Source organism: Hemitrygon akajei, chromosome 3 (assembly GCF_048418815.1).
Source record: "Hemitrygon akajei chromosome 3, sHemAka1.3, whole genome shotgun sequence".
Lineage (NCBI taxonomy): Eukaryota > Metazoa > Chordata > Chondrichthyes > Myliobatiformes > Dasyatidae > Hemitrygon > Hemitrygon akajei.
The window spans coordinates 121804626-121832163 of NC_133126.1; the positions used below are offsets into that span (position 1 = coordinate 121804626).

Below are 27538 nucleotides of genomic sequence, written 5' to 3' on the forward strand. Positions count from 1 at the left end.
AAATAATGATTAACAGGAGTCCCAAAACTGAACCCTCAGCACACCACTAATCTCTGGCTTCCATGCTGAGAAACAACTTTTAATGTTCATCTCTAACATTTATAAATTTGTCATAAAGTTGGGCCCCTCTAGTCTGCTTTTCCCCTTTGTCCTCTTTGCTGTTAATGCTTCCTTGGGCCAACATACAAAATTTTCATCTTGCTCTAATTCCCCTGCTATCTCCTATGAACTCCCTCTGCAAGCTTACCTAGTCCATGAGAGCTGCCTTTCACTGAAACCCCTCTCAACTGAAATTCTGACCATTCAGAACTTAATTCCTGAGATGTATAGTTGTTGATATTCTTAAGTTCCTGGGTTCTGTCTGCTTCTGTTCTATCATAATTTCTCAATAAAATATTTGACCTTTCCCCTGATAAAGGTAGAATAGTGGATGTAGTGTATATGGATTTCGGTGAGGCATTTGATAAGGTTCCCCATGCAAGGCTCATTCAGAAAGTAATGAGGCATGGGATCCAAGGAGGTCTTGCTTAGTGGATCCAGAATTGGCTTGCCCACAGAAGGCAAAGGGGCTGGGAGGGGGGGGGGGTCTTGTAGATGGCTTGTATTCTGCATGGAGAATGGTGACTAGTGGTGTTCCGCAGGGATCTGTTCTGGGGCCCCTCCTCTTTGTGATTTTTATAAATAACCTGGATGAGGAAGTAGAAGGGTGGGTTAGTAAGTTTGCTCTTGTCACAAAAGTTGGAGGTGTTGTGGATAGCCTGGAGGGTTGTTAGAGGTTACAGCACAACATTGATAGGATGCAGAACTGGGCTGAGAAGTGGCAAATGAAGTTCAACCCAGATAAGTGTGAAGTGGTTCATTTTGGTAGGTCAAATTTGAAGACAGGATATAATATTAATGTTAAGACTCTTGGCAGTGTGGAGGATCCGAAAGATCTTGGGGTCCGTGTCCATAGGACACTCAAAGCTGCTGCACATGTTGACAGTGTTGTTAAGAAAGCATAGGGTGTGTTGGCCTTCATCAACCATGGGACTGAGATCAAGAGCCGTGAGGTAATGTTACGGCTAAATAAGACCCTGATTAGACCCCACTTGGAGTACTGTGTTCAGTTCTGCTCACCTCACCATAGGAATGATATGAATGCTATAGAGAGGGTGCAGAGATTTCCAAGGATGTTGCCTGGCTTGGGGAGCATGCCTTATGAGAATAGGTTGAATGAACTTGGCCTTTTCTCCTTGGAGCAATGGAGGATGGGAAGTGACCTGATAGAGGTATGTAAGATGATGAGAGGCATTGATTGTGTGGATAGCCAGAGGCTTTTTCCCAGGGCTGAATTAGCTAACACAAAGGGGCATAGTTTTAAGGTGCATGGAAGTAGGTACAAGGTTGATGTCAGAAGTATGTTTTCCACAGAGAGTGGTGAGAGCTTGGAATGCGCTGCCAGCAACAGTGGTAGAGGCAGATACAATAGGGTCTTTTAAGAGACTCTTAGATAGGTACATGGAGCTATTGGTACATACAGGGCTATGCAGTAGGGAAATTCTAGGCAGTTTCTAGAGTAAGTCAGTTCAACATTGTGGGCTGAAGGGCCTGTAATGCACTGTAGATTTCTATGCTCTATGTTCCATCGTTACATACCTTCATGTTTTTGAGATGTGAGTGGAAAGTTGTCTGCCAGTGAAGGTTGGTGGGTGGGTGGGAGTGGGATGGAGGTGGGTGTGTAGAACCTACATAGTCACTGGGACAACTATACTCAACCTTTTATAAATTAACAATCTAAGCTCCAGATTCATCCCAGTGTCTTCATCGATTCTACACAGCCTTATTCTCACCTCTATCCTAATCCTGCCCTAAATTCCAGCATTTATTCCTCCTTTTTTTGCTCAAATTCCTTCCCCGGCATTAATTGTGTCACCATCTCTTTGGCACAGATATTGTGGGCCAAAGGGCTGATTTCTGTGCTGTTTTGTTCTATGTATTGTACTCCTGGCCTTCTTCACTTACTTACGGGCAGGAGTGGGAAATGAACCTGAAATATCCTCTCCAAGTCCACTCTATCTAGGCCAATCTCCCCCTCCCTACCATTCCCTTCCTCCCCCTCCTTCTCTCTCTCCTTTCTTCCCTCCCTCATCCCCTCTCTCTCCCCCTCTTACTCCCTCCACCCTCTCCCCTCCCTCCAACTCTCCCTCCCTCCCTCCCATAACTCCCACGTTCTACTCCTCTCTCGCTCCTTCCCACCCCCTTCAACACTTTCCCCTTATCATCCCCTTCTCCCCTCTTCCTCCCTCCCCTCCTCATCTCCCCTCCCTCACCCCCTCTCTCCTCCCCTCCCCCTCCCTCCTCCCTTTCCCTCCCTCTTCACTCTCCCCTTACCCTCACTCCCTTTCCTAACCCCTCTTCTCTACCCCTTCAAAACCCCACTCCCCCCTCCCCTGCCTCTCACCCTCACTTCCCTCTCCCATCCCTCCTCTTCTCCTCCTGCCTTCCCCTCCCTCCCCTTACCCCCTCCTTCCCCTCCCTCCCCTTACCCCCTCCTTCCCCTCTTCCTCATATCTTCCTCCTTCTGCCCTAACCCTCTCTCTCCCACTTTCCCTTCCTCTCCCTCCCTATTCCTCTCTCTCCCCTCCCCTCCTTACCTCTCCCTCCACCCTCTCTTTCCCTCCCTCCCTCACCCCTCAACTCTCGCTTTCTACCCCCTCTCCCTCCTTCAGTCCTTGCCATCCCACTTCTTACCTTCCCCATACCATCTCCTTCTCCCCTCCCCCATACATCCCCTACTCCCCTCCTTCCCTCTTCTCTCACCCCTTTCCCTCTTTCCCTTTCTCCCCTTGCCTCTCGCCCTTCCTCCCATCTCCGGTAAGCCAGACACCACACATCAAAAATATGTAATCCTTACCATGAAGCATGGTGGCTGCATCATGCTGTGGGGCTGTTTCACTGCAGCAGACCCTGGGAGGCTTGATAAGGTAGAGGGTAAAATGAATGCAGCAAAATACAGGGAAATCCTGGAGGAAAACCTGATGCAGTCTGCAAGAGAACTGCGACTTGGGAGAAGATGTATTTTCCAGCAAGACAATGACGCAAAGTTACATAGGAATGGCTTAAAAACAACAAAGTCAATGTCCTGGAGTGCCCAAGTCAGAGTCTAGACCTTAATCCAATTGAGAATTTGTGGTTGGGCTTGAAAAGGGATGTTCACTCACAATTCCCATGCAATCTGACAGAGTTTGAACAATTAAGCAAGCTATAATTATTATGAACATGAGATGAAGAGTCTTAATAGTAAGTCCTTAGGTTGAGGTTAGGGGTGATAGACATGTGAAGTTATCCTCACTATTCCTGCCCTCTCTCCCTCATACTTTCCCTAATCTACTCCACATCCTCTGCCTCTCCAGTTAACTTCTCCTCATGATCGTACCTCCTTCCAAGCCCTCTCATGCTTCTCCTCCCATCATTCTCTTCCCCTCATCTACCCCATTCTTTCCATCCTCTCTTCTCCCCGCCCACCTTCGTCTCTTTCCCATAAACTCATCCCTTACCCTCCTCCTCCCACCATCACCCCTCTCTTTTCCTCTGCCACCCTCGCTCGCTCAATCATTCCTCCATGCCCTCCCCTCGCCCTTTCCCTGATTGGAGATGACGCGATGACGTTCCACGCGCCGGTGACGCTGTCACGTCTGGGCGGAGCAGCGGGCCGCGGCGCCGGCAGTGACGGACAGGGACCGGGTAGGTGTTTGTGCCCAGCTCGGCGTTTATGCGGGCAGCACGCCTGGAGGGATGATGTCGGTGCAGCATCCCTAAAGGTTAGGGTGGAGCAGTCGAGGGAGGGAAGCCTCGCTGGCAGCCTGGAGAGCAGCGAGGCGCCGCACCGGCCGTGGGGGCGGGCTCCTTGGCCTGGTGAGCAGGGCGGGAGCCCTAAGTGAACGGGAAGATCCCACTTGCACGTGGGCATTTGGCAAGTCACACCTCCAATGGGTAAATAAGCAGCACTGAAACTGCATTGCATCTGAGTGCCAAGTGTTCAGAGTAAATCAAACCCAATAGCCCTCTAACTCATTCTGTACCTCACTGAGGCCGTGCCACTTCCTATCAAGTTCTCAATTCAGCTCCCTTCAAGAGAAAAAATGAATGGATATCATATCCGTAGCTTTTTAGAAAAGAGATTCATATACATGTAAGCTGTAATAGTAAATGGAAATTGTTAGTTAGAAAGCATGGATGGAAATTTCAACATTCAACGGTTTTCAGATCCTGGCAAACTCTTCCCTTGGTCTCACGGCAGCGATGCTTCACTAGATACACTCTCAAAAAGGTTCACCACCCCTGCCTTGTACCCTGTATAGTAGTTAAGCAACAGAATTTAATGTATTTCTAAATGCCTTATTATTCACAGAGATATAATCAGTAAAAGTAAGTTTGTGTTGCAGCTACCTCCTGGGTGATCCTGTCCACATTCTGTTTCTATGAATGCTGTTTGAACTGCTGAGTGTTCGCATTATTTTTTCGTTTTTGTTTCAGATCACCAGCATCTGTATTTATCTTCTTTAAATTTGGAAACTTTCATCCTGGGTTTCTTCCTGAATTACGTGTTTCATCTCTCTGCTTAGAAGTTTTTCCCCTGTTAAATGACCTGCATTGCTGGAAGCTTTCAGTGGAAGTTGCACATGACGTGTAGGAACAGGTGGATGTTTAAGTGACCAAGGTCCAGCAGATAAACCTTTAATTTATAGGATGCTAGTAACAAAAGATCTTGATCAATTAAATGAGAAAATCATGGGCAAGTGTTTTTAAACCCCAATCAAGTTCTCCTGCCACTTCTGAATAATGAAACTAAACAGTGTTACTGGCTGGCATGCAAGCTTTTCTAAGTGCCTGTTCGTCTGATGAAGACCTATTGGTGAAAGTGCAGCAGTCCATAGGACTGTTAATGGAATTTATTACTTTTAGGATGGTTGAAAGAAATGGCAGATATATAGTCAAGTTATCAGGTTGATAAAATGAACAGAATATTGAAAGGAGTGGCAGAAAATTTGCATCCACTTGATTTTATCCAGAAATTTGTTGGCACATTGCATGCAGTGCTGCCCCTCGATTCTTTAAACGATGCATAGTGATTATCTTTTCTGCCAAATGAAGCACCGAGTGATTTTTTTACAACCTGTGAGCAATGAAATGTTTTCGCTCAGCACAGCCTGACGTCTGAGAAATTACGTTGTTGGATGATACATTTTGAAGTCATCACAGACCTGGCGAATGCACACATCAGTATTTGATAGTAAATGGTTACAATAACAATACCAGTTAAAATTGTATTGTTTATTAATTGTCAATTTTACAAAATTTTGAACAAGTTTAAAATGCTTTATTTCAATTAATGAATACATGTAAATAAGCAACAGGAGTCATCTTTTTCCTTAAAAAAGTCCTTAATTGTTGTTACTAATACATTATTACATTAATCTGTGTTCAAAATTACCATGCCATGCAAAAGATTTTTTTTTTGAAAATTATCACCAACTTAGACACACACTCTCAAAAAGGTTCACCACCTTATGTTATGCCTTCTACCCTGTATAGTAGTTAAGCAACAGAACTTAATGTGTTTCTAAATCTTATTATTCACAGAGATATAATCAGTAAAAGTGAGTTTGTGTTGTAGCTACCACCTGGGTAAACTACAGTACATTCTGAATCAAGGGAATTTTATATGTGTGATCTTTTTTTTACATCTGCACTATAGTCCCAGTTTCTCAGTTAACTCTACCAAGCCATTTCAGGGAATACCCCTTTTCTTCGCCTCCTTTTTGCATCACTTCTTTAAATTCCAGGCACAGGACAACATTCTCCAATGTCCTCAAGCTTCAGCATTCTCTTCTCAGATTGTGAATTTTAGTTCTGCCTTTTTCTTCAAGAAGTTTTTCAGTTCTTTCTGTGATGTAAACATGTTCCTCATCTGCAAGCTAGTCAACAATTGGAGCTTCAGAGATCCATTGTCAGAATGACTAAATGTTCAAAGCTCAAAGTAAATTTTATTATCAAAGTATTTTATTATCAAAATATGTCACCATACACAACCCTGAGATTCATTTTCCTGTGAGCATATTCAGCAAATCTATAGAATAGTAACTTAAACAGGATCAATTAGAGATCAACCAGAGAGCAGAAGTTAACAAACTGTGCAAATGCAAATATAAATATAATAGCAATAATTACCGTAACAGGAACATGAGATAATGAGATAAAGAGTCCTTAAAGTGAGGTCATTGATTGTGGGAACATCTCAGTGATGGGGCAAGTGAGTGTTGTTATCCCCTTTGTTCAGAAGCCTGATGGATGAAGGGTAGTAACTGTTCTGAGACTCTTTTACCTGATGGCAGTAGTGAGAAAAGAGCATGACACAGGTGGTAGGGATCTCTGATAATGGATGCTACGACAGACTATTGTTAAGTATTGAAAGTAAGCAAGCCGTGTTAAAACTTCTGTTGACTGATGTTGTGTGGGAAGAATATTTCTTCATTTTATTTCATTCTTAAATAATTCCAGTTTGTCTGACCTGCACTTAACTTCTGCATCCTCTCTATAACTACCTTAATGTATCTTTTGCAAAAAGGCTATAGGTTGGAGTTGATGGGCATTTAACCCAATCTGTTTAATGCTTGCGTGTTGTAAGTATAAGAAGCTGAATGCTACCTACTTGGTATGGGAGTACTTGATGGGGTATTATTCTGCACAGGAGTAATGTTTTCACTATGTTAAAAGTGCTATGAATGTGAGTTGTCGGCAACTCCTGTGTAATTAAATATTGAGGCATAGATTTGACTTATCTTCCCCAAGCAATTATTGAAGAATTGGTGTTTTATTGTCGCTCACTCCATAGATTTAATTGTGGAGTATTTCATTAGAACTGTATTTCCTCCATCTGAATAATGGTGGATTGTTTGTTTTAACTTCCTGCATTACTTAGTATGTGAGATGAGTTAGGGCACATATGTCTTCACACTGGGAAGAATTCTGGGCTCTTTTGTAGAGTTTAGTAGGAAGCTTAACTGTAGGCCATTGGAGGTGAAGGAAGCAAAACTTAATAATTCTCCTCTGTTTTGGTTGTCTTAGATTTCCGAAAATGCTGAGCTGTCGGGGACTGAAGGTGGTAAAGATGTTTGCATCGTCATGTAGTGGTCTGTGTGTAATGAAGCACTGCTCATGGCGACGAACACAAGCATTATCCTGTTCAATTGTGCGTAGAATCTTTCAAAAGGACAGGTTGGCCATCAACACCAGATACTTTCCCACTTCTGTGAGTTGGGGTATTGGAATGTATGGAAGCCCCTCAGTTACGCATGTAAGGATGCTGTCATTGGCCTCGTGCTTGCCTGCAACACCAGTGTCAGCTCCCCGGCCTAGCTGGTATGAGAGTATTTCTGATTCAGTGCCTGTTCACCTGATGGAAAACCTATTGACTAATGTGCAGCAGAGCACAGGGCTGCCGTGGTGGGCAAGTATAATATGCACAACAGTGGCATTACGAGCAACTGTAACATTCCCACTCGCTATTTATCAGACGTACATTATTGCCAAGGTAAGTGAAGAGCTTAGTCAGTTCTCCATATTTTGAACGAAAGTTGGTTACATTTGACTCTAGTCATTGCATTTAAAAGTGCATCACTGTCCTCGATCAACTGGACTAGTGAATGCATGTGGTGATATTTATTATTAATCAAGGCCATAGGATAAACATAGATTTTGGTGTAGATCAGAATACATCCAGTTAAAAAAACAGTCAAATTTCCAAAATGAGCTAACTGGTATCCATTCTTCACAAGTTCCAGTAGCATATTCTTGCTGGTGGATATTAACATACATGCTCTGCTTTTTTTTTGGTTAATTAAATATCTATCATACAGGCCAAAATGTTCTACTGGATTACTTGCATTTCTGTCTTTGACACTTCCAAACCCATCTACTCCAATGTTCTGGAAGTCAATTTTGAAAATGTTCAACAGATCAGGTAGCATCTGTGGAAAATGAAACAGAATTAATGTTTCATGTCAGTGACTCTTCATTAGAGTTGTAAGAATGGGAAGTTGAAGTTGTAGGGATGGGGGATCTGTGGAGAAAACAAAGGGTAGTCTGTGAAAGGGTAGATATCAAGATGACCAAGAGACATAATTGCTTTCAGTGCCATTTAAGAGATGGTCTTCTACCCTCTCTTTCAGCCCTTTGTCTGTTTCACTAACAGCTTCCCAGCTCTTTACTTCAACCTCCCTCCTCTCTTGGTTTCACCTATCGCCTACCACCTTGTACTTCTTCCTCCCCCTCCCCCTCTTACTCAGACTTATCACCATTTTTTCTAGTCCTGATGAAGGGTCTTGGCCCGAAATATCGACTGTTTATTCTTTTCCATAGATGCTGCCTGACCTGCTGAGTTCCTCCAGCATTTTGTGTGTACTGCTGATTAATCATTGCTTATTAATCTGGAGGGTGTAAATCGGGGTTCTCAACTTGGAGATCACAGACCCCTTGGTTAATGGTAGGGTCCATGGCAAGAAAGAGGTTGGGAACCGCTGGTGTAAATAGTGGAAGATGCTGAGAACAATTAGGGAGATATAAAAAAAAAGCTCTGAAATGCATCACAGAAGGATCTTGAAATAAAACTTATCTGATCGGATAGTGTTATCACATCCTTCCTATAGTATGGCAAAGAACTGCATTCAATGCTCCAAGTGCATTTTCACCAATGTTGTGCACATTGTGACATTGCATCCTAACTTTTGTACGAAATGCACTTCCCAACCCCGGTTTTCCTATCCCATCCTCTTAAACAGCCTATAAACTTGCAGTTCAAAGTTCTTGTTGTTTTATTTTTTGAGGCATTTAAAGCTCTTCCGTAGCTACAACCAGCAAAAGAACATTTGTGTACATTGAGGAAGTGAAATAGTATCCATTAAGTTATTAATAGGATTTGAAGCTTAAAAACAAACTGCAGATGCTAAAAAATTGAAACAAAAAGAAACAGAAGATGTTGGAAGCACTCAGCAACTCGGGCAGCATCGATGGGGGAAAAAAACAGTCGTAGCCAAAGCAAAACACTGCCTGACTAGCTGACTTTTTCCAACATTTTCTAATTTTGGACAAGGTTTGAACATTGTTTTACCACATGCTTTTATCCCATTCAATAGGTTGAAAATCTACAGCCAGAAATTGCAGAGCTAGCCAAGCGATTACGTTATGAAGTATCTGTGCGTGCAAAGCAAGTTGGGTGGTCAGAAAGTGTAGCTCGGTATGTATCCTTTTTCCTTCTTTCTAAAGCATGTGAAGTAATGTAGCTGGAGCAGATCAGATGTGCCTAATTGCTCAAAGGGACTAGTTAGGCACAGGGACTCAAGATAAAGGCTAGGACAGCAAAAATCTGATAATCCAGAACCTTGGGAATATGTATTTTCCAGATATTGAATGTTATTTCTATTAATATTCAAATACACATCTATTTTTTTTAAAACGTTATACAGAAGTATAACTTATTTTCCAATGAACCCATTTGATTCAAAGGGAGCAGGAAATATACAAGAATCTTTACCCCAGTTTAACCACAAACCTGCCCAAGTTCCTGACCCTTGATGTTTTGGACGATTGTCCTGTTCCAGCAGCGCACTTGACTTGTATTTGATTATCTTAACCCTTCCTGTCCCTTCTGCTTTGATAAGATTATCCCTAAATTATATCAATCGATTTTTTGTTGATCACTTCCTGTAATTACAGTAATAGATTAAAATTTCTCCAAGTAATAGATTAAAATTTCACCCAGGCTAATCCATTTTCAATGCAGTGAAAATGGTATTTCACAGTTTTTCTTTTACTCTAGATTGCTTTGGCTCTGTCTCCGTAAGCTCCATGACCGTTGGACTAAGTGTGTAAATGTAGGAGGGGACTATGTTGAAAAATAAATGTGCTAGGTTTACTAAAATTGACGCCTTCTACCTTAGGCCACGAACTTATCAATCACCCCTCGTATCTCTCCATGGTTAGGATCAACCCATTAACTACACCAGTGGTCTCCAACCACCGGGCCGCAAAGCATGTGCACCAAGCCGCAAGAAAACGATACGATTTGGTGATATGAAACGATATGAGTCAGCTGCACCTTTCCTCATTCCCTGTCACTGTCATACCCACTGTTGAACGCATGCGAGGTCATCAGTCGGTCATTAACCTACAACTACTCGAGTAAAAAACAAACGTCGCTTGAGAGTTTCTTTGGAAGAGGTGGTAGGGGACATAAAAGATCTAACGATGATGATAACGCAGAGACAGCTGAGGCCGAGACTGGGAAAAAAAAAGCTTCCTTCAACAGAAAATACGACAAGTCGTACATAAAATACGGCTTTAATATGACCAGTGACTCACACGCTCCAATCCTCCTGAGTGTGATATGTGGAGACAAGCTGTCTAATAACCATATAACAATTACAGCACGGAAACAGGCTATCTCGGCCCTTCTAGTCCATGCCGAACGCTTACTCTCACCTAGCCCCACCTTCCTGCACTCAGCCCATAACCCTCCATTCCTTTCCTGTCTATATACCTATCCAATTTTTTTTTAAATGACAAAATCGAACCATGAGGCAGAGAAGCCCTCAAATCTGCTTCGGCACCTTGAGTCCAAGCATCCTGCACTTAAAGACAAACCTGTTGAGTTTTTTGAGCAGAAAAAACGTGAGCAAGCAGGACAGAAGCAAGTGCTGAGAGCCACTACCTCCACAAATGCTGCTGCTCTGAGAGCATCGTACTTAGTGGCTAGCCGTATTGCTAAGGCTAAGAAGCCTTTCACTGTTGGTGAAGAATTGATTCTGCCTGCTGCCAGGGACATGTGCCATGAACTGTTGGGAGAAGCTGCAGCTAACAAGATGGCACAGGTTTCTCTTTCAGCTACCACAGTTTCAAGGAGAATCGATGACATAGCTGAAGACATCGAAGCACAGCTGTTAGAATGGCTTAACAAGTCACCATGGTATGCTGTCCAGGTCGACGAGTTTACCGATGTCGACAACAAGGCAGCATCTGCAGATTTCCTCGTGAGTACTGCTGGTTTTATGTGCGATATATTTTTCAAGACAATGTGCACAAGGATATGTTGTGTGTACTGCCGCTGTCAACTAACACAACTGGGGCAGAACTATTCAGATCTTTGAATGACTACATGTCAGGCAAACTGGACTGGTCATTCTGTGTTGGAATACGCACAGACGGGGCTGCAGCTATGACTGGACGGCTGTCTGGTTTCACTACCCGAGTCAAAGAGGTTGCTCCTGAATGCCAGTCTACAGGGAAATGCTGGCTAGCCAAAAAATGTCACCTGATCTTAACAGCGTATTGAGTGATGTTGTTGAAGTTATCAATCACATCAAAGCAAAAGCCCTTAACTCACGTCTGTTTGAGCAGCTTTGTGAGGAAATGGATGCAGAGCACAAACACCTTCTCTTACACACTGAAGTCAGGAGGCTATCAAGGGGGAGAGCCCTGGCCAGGGTTTTTGAGTTAAGAGAGTAGATACAGAGATTTCTTTCAGGGAAAAAGTCACCACTGACAGGCCACTTCAGTGACAAAGAGTGAATAGCAAAACTCGCTTATCTGTGTGACATCTTCAATCTGCTCAATGAACTCAATTTGTCACTTCACGGGAGAATGACAACTGTCTTCAAGTTGGCAGATGAAGTGTCTGCTTTCAAAGCCAAACTGGAACTGTGGGGACAGCAAGTGGACGGGGTGTATTTGACATGTTCCCAACATTAGCTGGGATTTTGGGAGAGACTGAGGCTGCACCGTCCTTCTCAGAGCAGGTGCGCAATCACCTATCTTCGCTGTCGACAGAATTGGAGCGTTACTTCCCAATTGCAAGTGACCCAAGACTTGCAAAGGAATGGGTCTGTGACCCATTTGTGCATGTCCCCAGCAAATCATCCATGTCAGCGTGAGAAGAAGATCAACTCCTCGAGCTTGCAAATGACTGTGGGCTAAAAAGTATGTTTGACATAACATCTCTGCTGGCATTCTGGATCAAAGTCGAGGCTGAATATCCTGAGATAGCCACGAAAGCACTGAAAACGTTGCTTCCATTTCCAATATCATATCTCTGCGAAGCAGGGTTTTCTGCAATGAAAACTAAATTGCGGAATAGACTGGGCATAAGGAACCCCCTTCGAGTATCGCTGTCTCCCATCACCCCTCGATGGGACTGTCTTGTCTCAGGGAAACAAGCCCAGGGCTCCCACTGATTCAGCAATGTTGGTGTGTTGCAATGATTTTATATGTTCATATGAGGAAAATATGTGTGTTTAATATCCAAACATTACTTAAAATGTGATGCTATTGACTTATAATTGACTTATCACTATATTCATGCGAGGAAAATATGCGCTGTGTTTAATATTAAATTTGTTAGATAAACCCTTTTGGAAACAAAATTGAGTGTATTAGCCACTTATAAGTGACTTACAGTTGACTTATCACCTATATTCCGGTCATGATTAATACCCCTCCCCCCCATTGGCTGGTCCGCAAGAATATTGTCAATACTAAACTGGTCCGCGGTGCAAAAAACATTGGTGACCCCTGGACTACACTATATTGAAAACAGTTAAATAGAATGCTAGGAAAAGCATCTGGCATTCCTAAAACTGAGACGTCATCCTAGTGATGTTGTAGTAATTGTGCAACAAATGGTTAACAGCAGTATAGAGCTGCAATGTCTAGTCTTGAAGCATGATGGCAATTTAATACCTTCATAAGCTTTCTCATGCCAACATGGTTAAGTGAACGCAGTTCTTATGTGAAAAAATATCAGACCAAACTGTCTAACCATTTACGATCATTAATGCCAAATGGTTAATTTATTTTGGTCCTGTACTAATGTCCATGACCTTTACGAGAAATCTGTAAAGTTATTAGAGATGCCAAGAGACAATACCAGTCCAAAAAGCAAGTCCCAGAACAGCTGTCAGTGAAATCAACACTTGCATGCTATAACTTGACAGCCCTGATATCATTGCTGACGTCAGGACATCCTTTCCCATCCACTTTAGTGCATTCTGTGCATGTTTTGAACAGAAAGGGAATGAGATGCCACCATCCACCCCAGCAGCCTGAACCCACAGTCACCATTGTAGACATAAGATTAGTCATCCAGAGAGTGAACTCACAAAGATAGATAGATAGATACTTTATTCATCCCCATGGGGAAATTCAACTTTTTTTCCAATGTCCCATACACTTGTTGTAGCAAAACTAATAACATACAATACTTAACTCAGTAAAAAAATATGATATGCATCTAAATCACTATCTCAAAAAGCATTAATAATAGCTTTTAAAAAGTTCTTAAGTCCTTTTTAAACAGCAATTGATCAGGATGTTGTCCCCCGGCCATGTCCGTAGATTCTCCATATTTCGGCTGGAGGGAGTACTGCAGACATTTTTAACATTTCCCTGCTTCCATCTGCCATAATGACTACTGCACTGTGGCTCTGACACTCACCATCATGATGCCCTTTTAAGAAGCCGGTCATTGTATGCATTAATTCCAGCCTCCCAGACAACCTCGACCCACTGCATTTCTACTGCTGAAACAGATCTATGGCAAATGCCATCTCCCTGGCCCTACACTCTTCTCTGGAGCATCTGGTCAGTAAAAACATCTATGTTTATCTGTTGTTTATTGACTGCACCTCTGCCTTCAGTACTATATTACCAACCAAACATCTCAAAATTCTTAGACCTAGAACTCCACATCTCCTTTTGCAACTGGATCCTTGACTTCATGACCAGCAGGCACCAATCAGTAAGAACCAGCAGTAACACCTTTACCACATGATAATCCTGAACACAGGTGCCCCATAGGGCTGTGTCCATTGCCCCTACCCTATTCACCATTCACTCACAACTGCCTGGTCGGATTCTGCTCTAACTCTTATTTACAAATTTGCAGGTTATGCCACTATAATGGACAGTATCTCAAATAATGAGGAGTCAGAATATTGGAAGGAGAGAGTCTAGTGACATGGTGTCATGGTAGCAATCTTTCCCTCAGTGTTAGCAAAACAAAAAAAAACAAAACTGGTCTTTGACTTTAGGAAGGAAGGTTGTACACATGTTCCTGTTTACTTCAATGGTGCTGAAGCAAGAGGAGTTATATCTTCAAGTTCCTAGGTGTGAGCGTCACCATTCCTGGTCCAACCATGTTGATGTCCGGCCAAGAAGCTCATCAGCACTTCTTCTTGCTCAGGGTGCTAAAGGAACTTACCATATCCGCCTTGACCATCAATAAGTTTTTGTCGAAGTACCATAGATAGTAACCTATCCAGATGCATCACGGTTTGGTACAGCAACCCCTCCACCTGTGACCACAGGAAACTGCAGAGAATTGTGGGCTCAGCTCAGCGTATCACAGATACGGGCCTCTCCTCCATGGACTCTGTCTACACTTGCTGTTGCTTTCAAATAATGGCCAGCATAATCCAAGTATTCTCTTTCTTCCCCCTCCTTAAGATACAAAAGCCTGAAAACATGTATCAGCAGGCTCAAGGGCAATTTCTATCATATGGTTGTAAGACTCTTGAGTAGTTCCCTAGTACAATAAGTTGGACTATTACCCACAGAGTCCACTTTGTTGTCACCTTGCATCTTACTGTCCACCTGCACTGCACTTTCTCTGTAAACTGTAACACTTTATTCTGCACTGTTATTGTTTTACCTTGTACTACGACATTGCACTATTTTAGTGAATTGATTGTATGAATTGCATGCAAGACAAGATTTTCACTATATCTTGGGTCATGTGACAAAAATGGACCAATCACTGAAACATTATTTGTCCTGACAGACTATATCCCATTGAAAATGGATGAAAAATGATGTTATAATATTTGGCTGTGCTTCTGATACCTTGCTTTCCATACCAGCGGTGCCTCTTCTGCAGTGGCATCCAGCACAAAATGTAGAAAGTTGTTTAGATATGTTCAGTCTACAAATGCAGAGCAAATCAAATCTGACCAATTACCACCTCGTCAGTTCAATTTCAGTTGTCATGAATGCAATGAAAAATATCATTAATAAACCTGTCAAGCAGCACTTGCTCAGTCGCTCACTGATTTTGTGTTCAGTTTCTGGCAGGATCAGTAGGCTTCAGCTCTCATTATATTGTTGGTGATATATGAACAGAGGAGTGAAATTCCAGAGGATGGTCGTAAACCTTGAAATCAAGGTCACATTGTGGGAACATGGCATCAAAGAACCTTGGTGAAACTGAAGTAAAAGGAAATCCAGAGAAAAGATGTGACTCGAACAATTCTGATTCTAGCCGGTGCACCTCATGGCAGAGAATTAGACATAACGGTTTCACCGAGGACCTGCTCCATCATGGAGTTAGAATAGGATGTTTGCTGATGATTGTGTGCTGTCACAGCTGTTCAGTTAACTACTGTCAGAAAATGCATGCAGCAACACATAACCTTCCTGACTTGGACAGGTGCAGAAAGTGACGCAAGCAGTGACCTTTTCCTAATTACTGTTCTTTGTTTTCAAGGGTATTAAACTCATTAAATCCCTCACCATTAACATTCTTGGGGTCACTATTGACCATAAACTTAAATGCATCAACCACATACATTTTGTGGCCATAGGAATTAGTACCTATCTCACTGTGAAGGGCTTTGCTATTCTCCCCAGAGCCTGTTCAGCATTCTGTAGTTGGGAATGTGATTGAATATCCTACCTTGTACCTTCATTAAATGAAGCCAAAACTATATGGAGTATGCAACTTATAAGCAGGTGTTTTTTATGAGGTTTTAATTAATCATTTTGTCCCTTGGGTGTCAGTTTCCGTTTTAGGAAAAATTTGAAAAGGATCATCTCGGAACTGTATGTGCGTGACAACTGTCATCCTTTCAAAGCCAGTCTTCTTGTCTGGGTCCAGCTGCCACTTTGGATATGCATCTCTTTTGCTTTGAGGAACCTGAGTCTAGCGTCATCTGATCCTTCAGCAGGTACTCAGCTTCCTCAGCATGTTAGACATACTATGGTTATTCCTTGTTTAAGGAAGTTGCATTCTGGTAGTCAAATGGCTTGACTTGCTTTTTTTTGGAATGAGGCAGTGGTGTCACAGCAGAAGCAGGGAAAAAAACCTTCCAAAGAATAGCAGACATCCAAAGTCTGAAATTGCTGAATCATGGTCGATCGTTTATAAAGCTAACATGTTTTGCACAAGATATTTTCTGAGTTCCAGTTGTTCAGTCAGTTTGATAATCTAACCCCATTGGAGCTGCATGTAAAGAGTCACCACTTATTGGTGCCATCTGGGTTTCCAGAAAAAAGCCCGAATACCCTATATTTTATGCTCTAGCGTGGTATGCAGTGGCACACATGTTGGACAGGTGAACTGAAAAGAACTGTGTGTTCTCTCCAGTAACTTTTCTGCTAGGAGCATTTGAAAAAAAATAATGAAACTGAAAGGCTGTAATTCCCCAGGATCCAGTACCCTACCTCTCCAGGTTTTTAAAGAGGAAACTGTTACGGTAAAGTATGCAGTGGTTGTCATTTTCCAAAACAGCATGTAGTCTAGCTTCCTTCCACAGATTGGAAAAATGGCAAATATGTCCCTAGTATTTAAGAAAAGAGAAAGAGAAATCAGGGAATTACAGGCCAGTTAGCCTCCTGTCGTTAAAATAGAAAATGATAGAATATTATTAATGAAGCAGCAAAATGGTACTTCAAAAATAATAATAAGAATTGAGCAGAGTCCACATACTGTAGATTTATGAAAATGAAACATTACGGCAGATGCAATTGCAAAGGCTCTCTCCAAATGGCTTTAGACCACCTGGACAACACAAACACTTATGTCAGGATGCAGTTCATCGACTATAGCTCAGCATTTAGTACCACCATTCCCACAATCCTGATTGAGAAGGCCTCTGTACCACCCTCTGCAATTGGATCCTCGACTTCCTAACCGGAAGACCACAATCTGTGCGGATTGCTGATAATATATCCTCCTCGCTGACAGTCAACAATGGTGCACCTCAGGAGTGTGTGCTTAGCCCACTGCTCTACTCTGTATATACACATGACTGTGTGGCTAGGCACAGCTCAAACACCATCTTTAAATTTGCTGATGATGCAATCATTGTTGGTAGAACGCCAGGTGGTAACGACAGCGCGTAAGACGAAAGAGCTGATTGTGGACTTCAGGAAGGGTAAGACGAAGGACCACATACCAATCCTCATAGAGGGATCAGAAATGGAGTGAGTGAGCAGTTTTAAGTTCATGGTGTCAAGATCTCTGAGGATCTAACCTGGTCCCAACATATCGATATAGTTATTAAGAAAGCAAGACAGCGGCTATACTTCATTAGGAGTTAAGAGATTTGGCATGTCAACAAATACACTCAAAAACTTCTGTAGCTGTAGTGTGGAAAGCATTCTGACAGGCTGCAGCCCTGTCTGATATTGGGGTGGGGGGGTGGGTTGCGGGGGCTACTGCACAGGACCGAAAGAAGCTGCAGAGGGTTGTTGGTCTAGTCCAGCTCCATCTTGGGCACTAGCCTACAAAGTACCCAGAACATCTTCAGGGAGCAGTGTCTCAGAAAGGCAGCGTCCATCATTAAAGACGTCCAGCACCCAGGGCATGCCTTTTTCTCACTGTTACTATCAGGTAGGAGGTACAGAAGCCTGAAGGCACACACTCAGCGATTCAGGAACAGTTTCTTCCCCTCTGCCATCCGACTCCTAAATGGACGTTGAACCCTTGGACACTACCTCACTTTTTCTAATATACAGTATTTCTGATTCTTGCACGTTTTTTAACCTATTCAATATATGTATACTGTAATTGATTTATTTATTATTTTTTTCTCTTCTATAATGTATTGCATTGAACTGCTGCTAAGTTAATAAATTTTACGTCTCATGCTGGTGATAATAAACCTGATTCTGGTTAGATATTTTAGTTTTTGAGGCTGTAAGCAGAATGGTAAGGAAGAATCAGAAGATGTTTGTACTTCCAGAAGTCATCTTACTTTCATCAGGTCAACATGTGGTTATTAAGGATGTTGCTAAGGGATAATTCTTTGCCAAGGTTGGTTAATGGCAGGCTACTTAAATAACTGAGTAACTCAAGTATGGCAGTAGTAGTAGTAACTCCTGGGTTTCGTCAGTAATGTTTCTGATGATCTTGTACCTATGATTTCTGCTTACTAATCATCCTGTCAATAGCACATTTATTATGTGTGTGTGTGTGTAGCATGGCCGGAGATTACAGACAATGGTTATAGAAAGATTCTTGTAAGTCTTGGTTGATGATAGCTAATGTTATTCCATTTTCTGTTATAGTATCTGGTGCTCAGGACCTGTCAGTGGGTGGCACACTCTGGTTTCCTGATTTGACTTTACCTGATTCAACCTGGATAATGCCCATATCCTTGGGGCTCATTAACCTTTTAATAGTTGAGGTAAGAATGTTGTTTTGAAAATTTGTTCGGCATTAAAAAAGAACATGGCTTTCTATTTCCACAAACGAGAAAATCTGCAGGTGCTGGAAATCCAAGTAACACAATGAGTTCCTCCAGGATTTTGTGTGTGTGTTGTATTGCTTTCTATTTAACATTTTAGTGTTATTTTCACCAACAACATGCACAGCTTATGGCAAGGTCTGCACACCATCGCAAACTTCAAAGCTAAACGCAATGGTGCTGCCAACACTGCTGTCTCTCTCCCAGATGAGCTAAATCTCTTTTACGCTCAATTCGATGTCGCCGACACTGAGCCCCCGAGGAGAGCTGCTGATGTGACCTGCACGTTGGTCATCTGTAAGGCTGAAGTACATAGGTGTTTCCAATGAGTGGACAGCCGCAAGGCTGTGGGAACGGATGGTATCCTCGGATGGGTACTCAGTGTGTGCACGGCACAACTGGCTGGTGTGTTTGCAGATATTTTCAATCTCCCTCTCCCAGTGTAGAGTGTCCTCCTGCTTCAAAACATCCACCATTGTCCCTGTATCTAAAAAGATCAAGGTAGCACATCTGAACGACTGGCGTCCTGTTGCACTCACCTCAATAATAAACAAATGCTTTGAGAAGCTAGTCAAGGAGTACATCTGCAGCATGCTACCAGCAACACTGGACGCCCTATAATTTGCCTACTGACACAATCGATCGATAGACGACGTAATAGCCACAGCTCTACACACCGTCCTTACACACCTGGAGAAGAGGGATATTTATGTGAGAATGCTGTTCTTGGACTACAGTTCAGTATTCAACACCATAATTCCACCCAGGCTTGACAGGAAGCTCAGAGACTTCGGCCTTCATCCTCCCTTGTGTAGCTGGATCCTGGACTTCCTGTCAGATTGCCAGCACATGGTAAGAGTGGGCTCCCTCACTTCTGCCCCTCTGACCCTCAGCACAAGAGTTCCCTGGGCTGTGTCCTAAGCCCCCTCCTTTACTCTGTGTATACCCATGACTGTTTCACCACACACAGCTCCAACTGCTAACTAAATTTGCAGATGATACTACATTGATTGGCCTTATTTCAAATAATAACGAGGCAGCCTACAGAGAGGAAGTCATCACCCTGACACAATGGTGTCAAGAAAACCTCTCCCTCAATGTTGCAAAAACAAAGGAGGTGGTTGTGAACTACAGGAGGAACGGAGATAGGCTCACCCCTATTGACATCAATGAATCTGGGGCTGAGAGGGTGAACAGTTTCAAGTTCCTCAGTATACACATCACTGAGGATCTCACTTCGACTGTACATACTGGCTGTGGTAAAGAAAAGCACAATAGTGCCTCTGTCATCTCAGATGGTTGAAGAAGTTTGGCATGAGTCATCAAATCTTAAGGACTTCCTACAGGGGCACAACTGAGAGCATCCTGACTGGCTGTATCACTGCCTGGTATGGGAAATGTATCTCTAATCGCAAGACTCGGCAGAGATTGGTGCAGACAGCCCAGTGCATCGGTGGATGTGAACTTCCCACTATACAGGACATTTACAGCGATGGGTGAGTAAAAAGGCCCCAAAGAATCATTGGGGACCCGAGTCACCCCAGCCACACACCGTTCTGGCTGCTATCACCGGGGAAACAGTACTGCAGCATTAAAACCAGGACCAGCAGGCTGCGGGACAGCTTCTTTCACCAGACCATCAGACTGATTAATTCACGCTGATGCTATTGTATTTCTAAGCTATGGTGACTGTTGTGTTATATAATCTTACTGTACATACTATTTATTACAAATTACTCTAATTTGCACATTCAGATAGAGACATAACAAAGATTTTTACTCTTCATGTATGTGAAGGATGTAAGAAATAAAGAGAAATCAATTCTTGGAGCAGTGAGTTAGTTAAGCATGTTTTCTGTTCCAGAATAATAGGTGGTGACTCGTTGTCTCTTTATAATTCCCAATGATGGCTTGTACTGTATATTGCTACCCTTTTACATGAATTTTCTTTGATGATGTAAATGGGCACAGGTGTATGCAAATCACTTCTCCACAGACTCACTAGATTTTAAGCGTGTTTTGAATGAAAAAAATTGCATGTTTTCAATTTCTCATGCAGTCATTTTAAAAATGAACCTCTGAACTGAAAGGCTTGTGGGCAAGACCTGTAGGAATTGATGGGGAAGTCAAGTGTGGTTTCAAAAATTTGCAACCTGTACTTAAGTAAGCTTTTGCAGGATGTATTGTTTAATGGACCTCCACTCTTGTTGAATAAACTAAAGTGAAGATCTGGCATCATGTACTTCATATATTCTGCATAAATTATCCAAGTGCAGATATTGTGAAGGATTTTGTGAAGTAAATAAATGTGCTATTAACAGGACAACTAGTACCTAGTGTGCTGTATCTCAAATAATGATGAGTCAGCAGTACAAGAAGGAGATAAAGAGTGAAGTGACATGATGTTATCACAACCTTTCCCTTAATATTAGCAAAACAAAAGAGCTGGTCATTGACTTCAAGAAGGGGGGGGGGTGGTGCACATGTTCATCTTTATTTCAATAATGCTGAGGTCTAAAGAGTTGAGAGATCAAATTCTAGCAATGAACATCACCAGTAACCTGTTCTGATCCAACCATGTTGATGCCTCAGCGAAGAAAACTCTCCAGTACCTCATGAGGCAAAAGAAATTTGGCATGTCCTCTTTGACCCTCACTATTTTTGTTGTTGCACCATGGCCTGGTGTGGCAATGGCTCTGCCCACGAGTGCAAGAAGCTGCCGAGTTGTGGAAATAGCTCAGCACATCATCCTCCTTGTCTACATTTCTCACTGCCTCGTTACAGCAGCCAACATAATCAAAGATCCCAACCACCCTGGACATTCCCTCTTCTCACCTTTCCTATTGGGCAGGAGATACAAAAGCCTGAAAGCACATACCACCAGGTTCAAGTACAGCCTGTATCTCTCTGTGATTGAATATTATCCTAGTAAGGTAAGATGGACTCCTGACCTTACAACCTACCTTATTGGGATTTTACTGTCTAACAGCACTTTCTCTGTACTGTAACACTATCCTGCACTCCATTATTGTTTTACCTTGTACAACCTCAATGCACCGTTGCAATGAATTCATCTGTATGGATGGTATTGAAGACAGTGTACCTCAATACATCTGATAATAAGCGGATTTAATTTGCTATCATGCACGAAAAGCCTATTAATTATGCTTTATATCTTTTACAACATATAGCCTTTGTTCAAAGTTCAAAATAAATTTATTACCACCATAAACAAGCCTGAGATTTGTTTTTTTTGTGGGCATGCTAAGTAAATCCAAGAACCATAATTGAATCAATGAAAGACCACACCCAACAGGGCAGACAAACAACTAGTTATCAAAAGACAACTAACTATGCAAGTGCAAAAGGGAAAATAAATAATTATCAAGAACATGAGATGAAGAGTTCTTGAAAGTGAGAAGGGATATAAAACCCATTACAGTTTTTATTTGTATTTGCATGATTAATTATTGTACAACCTTAACTTTAGTCAAATATTCATAGAAGTTGTAAAAGGCACTAGAATTTAATATGTGCATTTTTGAATAAAGATGTAAGAACAGCATCGCTGTTCAGATCCCAGTACCGATTGTTGTAAATAGGATTAAGATCAGGTTATGGTGCTTTCCATGATTCAGGATGTCTTAAATATTTTATGCTCAATTATATACTTCAGAATTGTGGAATATTATCTATTTTATTGTGCCCATAGCCAAATCATCACTTTCAGTAATGCTGGTTAGGGTATAAATCTTGGGCAGAATATAGTGTAGAATTTCATGTGCTACTGGAAGTTTTACATCCACCTGAAAAGGCAGATGGGGTATTAGTTTAACATAAAAAAATGCATGAAATGTATCCTATTGTTCAGGGTCATTCTTTGTGTACATAGAACATAGAATAGTACAGCACAGTACAGGCCCTTCGGCCCACAATGTTGTGCCGACCCTTAAACCCTGCCTCCCATATATCCCCCCACCTTAAATTCCTCCATATACCTGTCTAGTAGTCTCTTAAATTTCACTAGTGTATCTGCCTCCACCACAGACTCAGGCAGTGCATTCCACGCGCTAACGGCTCTCTGAGTAAAAAACCTTACTCTAATATCCCTCTTGAACTTCTCACCCCTTACCTTAAAGCCATGTTCTCTTGTATTGAGCAGTGGTGCCCTGGGGAAGAGGCGCTAGCTGTCCACTCTATCTATTCTTAATATCTTGTATACCTCTATCATGTCTCTTCTCATCCTCCTCTCCAAAGAGTAAAGCCCTAGCTCCCTTAATCTCTGATCATAATGCATACTCTCTAAACCAGGCAGCATCCTGGTAAATCTCCTCTGTACCCTTTCCAATGCTTCTACATCCTTCCTATAGCGAGGGGACCAGAACTGGACACAGTGTACAACTGAACTCATCTACTCTAGATACGTGAATTGTCTTACTTAAAAACTTAGGGATTGTTTGATCAATACTGAGGATTACGGTTATTTTGTGAGCTTATAATGTATGAACAAATCATCTTAGTAAGCCAAGTAAGTTTTCAATGCTTTGTGACCTAATAATCTCTCTGTTCTTTAACATAGTTTCCTACATCATAATAATACTTGTTCTAATACTTATTCTGTCAGATGTAATTTCAATTTATGTCACCTACTACCATAAGATAGCCTTAAGTAAATGGTTACACAGGTTACGCCTCTAAAATTTAAGAGCATGAGCTAATTTTTGTGATAAAAAATGGTTTTAATCATATCTTTGAAAGTACACCCCTGGCTCTTCTGCTTCAGAACCTTAATGATGTCTTTATACCCAATGTTCAAGCACAGATTTTTGCTCTCCGGAAAATTGAATTGTCAAAATTTCAGAAATACGTCACTTACATGATCCGTGGATTTTCAGTGCTCATGGTTCCAATTGCTGCAGCAGTTCCCTCGGTAAGTGTTTGCTGCTCTTATGCTTGCACATAGGGCAAGTCAGCTGTTGTTGCTTATCTTCTGGTTTCTGCTAATTCTGATTAAAATGATCTATATGTTGACTAACATGACAAATAATACTCATGCTACAGAATTGCCTGGGACTTTGTACAGTCATTTCATCATGAAGACTACCACTATTTTGCTTGTTATTTCTCTCACTCTTTATCTCACTTTTATCAGAAAAGCTTTAGTAATGATACAACCAGGCAGCACGGTAGCGTAGTGGTGGGCATGATGCTTTACAGTACCAGCGATGTGGGTTCAATTACCGTAGCTCTCTAAGGAATTTGTACGTTCTTCCCATGACTGTTTGGGTTTCTTCCCACAGTCCAAAGACTAGATACTAGATCCTAGATGTTGATCCCAAAGGAAATTACAGTGTCACAGTAGCATTATAAGTACACAGATATACATATATTAGAAGAGAAGCAAGAAGGAATAAAAATAAGTTACCTTAAAAATGAGTTGTACAAGATTTACAAGTCAAAGGTTACAAGATCACTTCCCCAGCTGTAGGTTGACTCATTATAGAGCCTGCTGAGGGTAAGAATGATCTCATGTAGTGCTCTTTGAAGCAGCACAGTTGTCTTAGTCTATTACTGAAAGTGCTCCTCTGTTCAGCCAAGGTGCCATGCAGGAGTTGAGAAACATTGTCCAGACTAGCCAGGACTTTCCAGAGGGTTCTTTGTTCTACCACAACCTCCACTATGTCCAGTTTGACTCCTATAACAGAGCCAGCCTTTCTAATCAGTTTATTGAGCCTGTTGGTTATCACTTGTGTTGATGCCATTGCCCCAGCACACCACCACATAGGAGATGGTACAGGTGACAATAGACTGGTAGAACGTGCGAAGGAGAGGCCTGCATATATTGGTCATTGTAAATTGTCCCATGTTTGGCTAGGGTTAAATCAGGGGTTGCGGGGCTGGGAGGCATGGCTCAAAGGGCCAGAAGGGTCTATTCCATGTTCGTCCACTTCATTAGGCCACTGAGTGTATGTTTGTGGCTTTGTGCTACGGTACTCTTCCCTTTCAAGGTTCCAGCGTGTTTTGCAGAGATGCTTCTCTGCACACCACTGTGGTAATGTGTCAATTTGAATTACCGTAGATTCCGGACTACAGAGCGCACCTGATTAAAAGCCGCTGGCTCTAATTTTAGAAATAAAATCAATTTTTTAATTATAAAGGCCGCATCGGATTTTAGGCCGCACCGGATTTTCGGCCGCAGGTGTCCCACGTTGTAATATGAGATATTTACACAGAAAGATATTACACGTGAGGATTTTTTTAACTTTTAATTAAATCCATATGGTAACAAAAACAAATACATATTGCAAATGCTTTTTTTCGAACCGTGCCCGTACGCGGCTACTTTTAAATATACGTTGCGTATACTTCTTTACTGAACAACATTCCAATATCTCCTAACGACTGGTAAAAAAATATATATATTGCAGCCTACCAGGAAAAGTTATTGATCACCTTTAACTTAAAAGCAGCGTTTTCGCTCAGATCCAAAGCCGCTCGCGTAATGCGCTCCCTCCCTCCGTCCCGTTTCATCGCAAACCGGCATTTTCCCACAAGACACCGCGAAACCGGGTGTGACGTCATAGCATCCCACGATGTAGTACAGAAAACAAATATAGTTTAAACTAAGTAGGCAGCACAATGCTTCGAGTGTTTTCCATGTTGATGAGGGTGAGTACAAATGACTGATTTACAATAATTTAATTGTGAAAGTGCGCTTGATTTATCGTACAATTTCATTGGACCTCTGTGAACTACTCATCAATTTTATTGGTCTACTGTTATGAGGCAAAATGTTTACGAGGCGGCATGAAAAAAATCATGCATTAGCCGCTTCGGATTATTGGCCGCAAAGTTCAAAGCTGTTCAAAATGTGGGAAAAAAGTAGCGGCTTAAAATCCGGAATCTACGGTAGTCATCTTCCTGTCAGCTTGAACCACCTTCTTCAGCCCTTTACCTTTTCCACTTATCACTGCCTGTCAGCTTTTCACTTCATCCCCCCTCCCAACCCACTTGGCTTCACTGATCACCTTCTAGCTTGTTCTCCTCCCCTCCACCCCCCCCCCCATTCTTATTCTGGCTTCTTCCTCCTTCCTTTCCAGTCAGGATGAAGGGTCTTGGCCGGAAATGTCAACTGATTATTCCCTTCTTTAGATGCTGCCTGACTTGCTGAGTTCCTCCAGCATTTTGTGGCGGATTAAATATTTGCATGCCTAATAAAGTGGCCACAGAGTATATTGTAGGTGCAGGGCTGTGGCAAGTTGAGAGCCTCTGTGTTCTGTGTAATCAGGGAGATGCAGCTCTTAAATACTTTCATGCATCATATGTTTTATATTTTGTTGGGGATCATGTTTAGTTGAATCCATATGCTTCCTAGAGTTAAAAATACAGGCTGTTGCTGGGGTTTTAAACCAAAAACACCATTCTTTGTGCATGGCATGGTTGGGGAAAGGGGAAGAGAAATGAGAAAGGAGGTGTGATGTTGACTTAGTTAAGTGTGCTTATTATCTATCTCTCTTACAGTCAATGGCTCTCTATTGGCTGACATCCAGCTGTGTGGGCCTTGGACAGAATTTGCTGCTGCGTGCTCCCAGTGTTCGCGCACTGTGCCGGATTCCTAAGATGAAGTCTGATTCAGACACTCCCTTCAGAGACTTATCTGCAGGATTTCTTGCAAAATATTTCCCTAGAAAGTGATCAACAGAAGATGTGTGCAGAATTCAAGTTGTAACTGAATGGGATGCACCATTTTTTACAAGCTGATTTCTCTCATAAGCTGCACCAGACATGCTCTGCACCAAGCAGCCGTATTTGTTTTGAAGAGATCACATTCCATGCTATGCTGGTCCTTGAGGGACTGTAATTATTAAAGAGACTTTTTTAAATTATTTTTTTCCACATCCAAGGTTACTCTTGAACAGAGGAAGTGAAATGAAACCAAATGCTGAATAATTGCACATTGCAGTTTGTACAGTTTTAGTTCTGCATCATAAATATTTATTGATGAACATCTGGGGAGTGTTATTGAGCCTATTTATCTGTAATGTCAGTGTGTCTGTATTTTCATGCATTTGTCTTCCATATTTTCATTAGACTGATAACCTCAATGCCTGGGTGATTGTGATGGTGACCTATAATTCGCTGTTCCGACTATTTTAGTGCACTATTTCCTTTCCCCTCTCAGAATGTATTCTGATAAGCCCCCCCCCCCCATCAGTTCATTATCATAATATCCTATTCATGAATTGATTTAAATTTTGACAGAAGAGAATTGCAATTGTGTCTTGACACTAAATCAAAAGAATTATTGTCCAATAAATACTGGATTTTTATCATCATGTCAAATAAATATTTGCAATGTTTTGAATTTATGTATCTAAAAATGGACCTCTCACCTCTCACATCAGAGCATCCTTGAACTTGCAGGCCAAAATTGGAGGTAGTATATGTGGTTGTAACAATCTGTTTAGCATGAGAAGTTTTTGACATTACTCAGGGCTCCATTTTTCTTTCCTAGATGGAAGATTAAACTAAATGGCACCTTGCTGTTGGTTATCTTACTCTAACTTTGTATCTAAAAGTCATCACTTTAATAATGCAGGTGGATCCATTTTCAGTGTCTTTAACTTATGAAATCAACATGAACTTCTGACTTCATGATGCTTGGTGCTCAAAGTATTTCATTCTGGTCAGCATTACATTTCCCTCCCTATTGCATTTATTCACTCTGGCTTACTTTTCGACTGCAGATTTTGCAATGTATCATTGAGCAATGGAAATTTACAGCAGACATTGAATAGGTAATATATAGCAATGTGATCTTCTACACCTCCCTTCAGTCATCTTTTAGCTGTTTCAGATTCAGCTTGCAGGTCTTTTACTACCATGATGTTCAAGATAGCAATTGGCAGGGTTTATAGTGTGCAGGCTGAAATGCTGTTTCAGCAGTAACTCATGGAAGTAATATTTTACAGTTGGGGTTC

The 27538-nt window shown here is 41.9% G+C and overlaps 2 protein-coding genes across 4 annotated transcripts in view; one reads left to right on the forward strand and one right to left on the reverse strand.

Moving 5' to 3' along the window:
* The first annotated feature begins 7120 nt into the window (after positions 1-7120).
* Positions 7121-26922, forward strand: cox18 (cytochrome c oxidase assembly factor COX18). 2 transcript variants are annotated; one of them, XR_012098330.1, is made up of 6 exons: positions 7121-7576; positions 9177-9277; positions 15868-16034; positions 18379-18497; positions 23375-23487; positions 26079-26215. XR_012098330.1 is itself a non-coding variant. In XM_073040702.1 (6 exons), the coding sequence occupies exons 1-6, from the start codon at positions 7121-7123 to the stop codon at positions 26250-26252; spliced, it is 1125 nt and encodes a 374-aa protein (XP_072896803.1). In that variant the 3' UTR covers positions 26253-26922. The 2 variants fall into 2 exon arrangements, 1 of the variants encoding a protein (XP_072896803.1); XM_073040702.1 differs by having other exon boundaries at positions 23380-23487; positions 26079-26922.
* The window catches only part of LOC140725351 (allantoinase, mitochondrial), an 86940-nt gene continuing 66718 nt past the window's right edge, over positions 7317-27538 (reverse strand). For both annotated transcript variants that reach the window (XM_073040699.1, XM_073040700.1), the window contains exon 11: positions 7317-8012. In XM_073040699.1, coding sequence (XP_072896800.1) covers positions 7590-8012 — 423 coding nt within the window. In that variant the 3' untranslated portion in view covers positions 7317-7589. The remainder of the gene's footprint in view (positions 8013-27538) is intronic.

What these genes read in the sequence shown, in the direction of transcription:
- cox18 (XM_073040702.1), top strand. Translation starts at nt 7,121, where the DNA reads ATGCTGAGCTGTCGGGGACTGAAGGTGGTAAAGATGTTTGCATCGTCA. An exon ending in TGGTCAGAAAGTGTAGCTCG is followed by an intron (nt 9,278 to 15,867) that starts GTATGTATCCTT and finishes CTTGGGTGTCAG; the next exon opens with TTTCCGTTTTAGGAAAAATT. An exon ending in TTAACCTTTTAATAGTTGAG is followed by an intron (nt 18,498 to 23,379) that starts GTAAGAATGTTG and finishes GTTCAAGCACAG; the next exon opens with ATTTTTGCTCTCCGGAAAAT.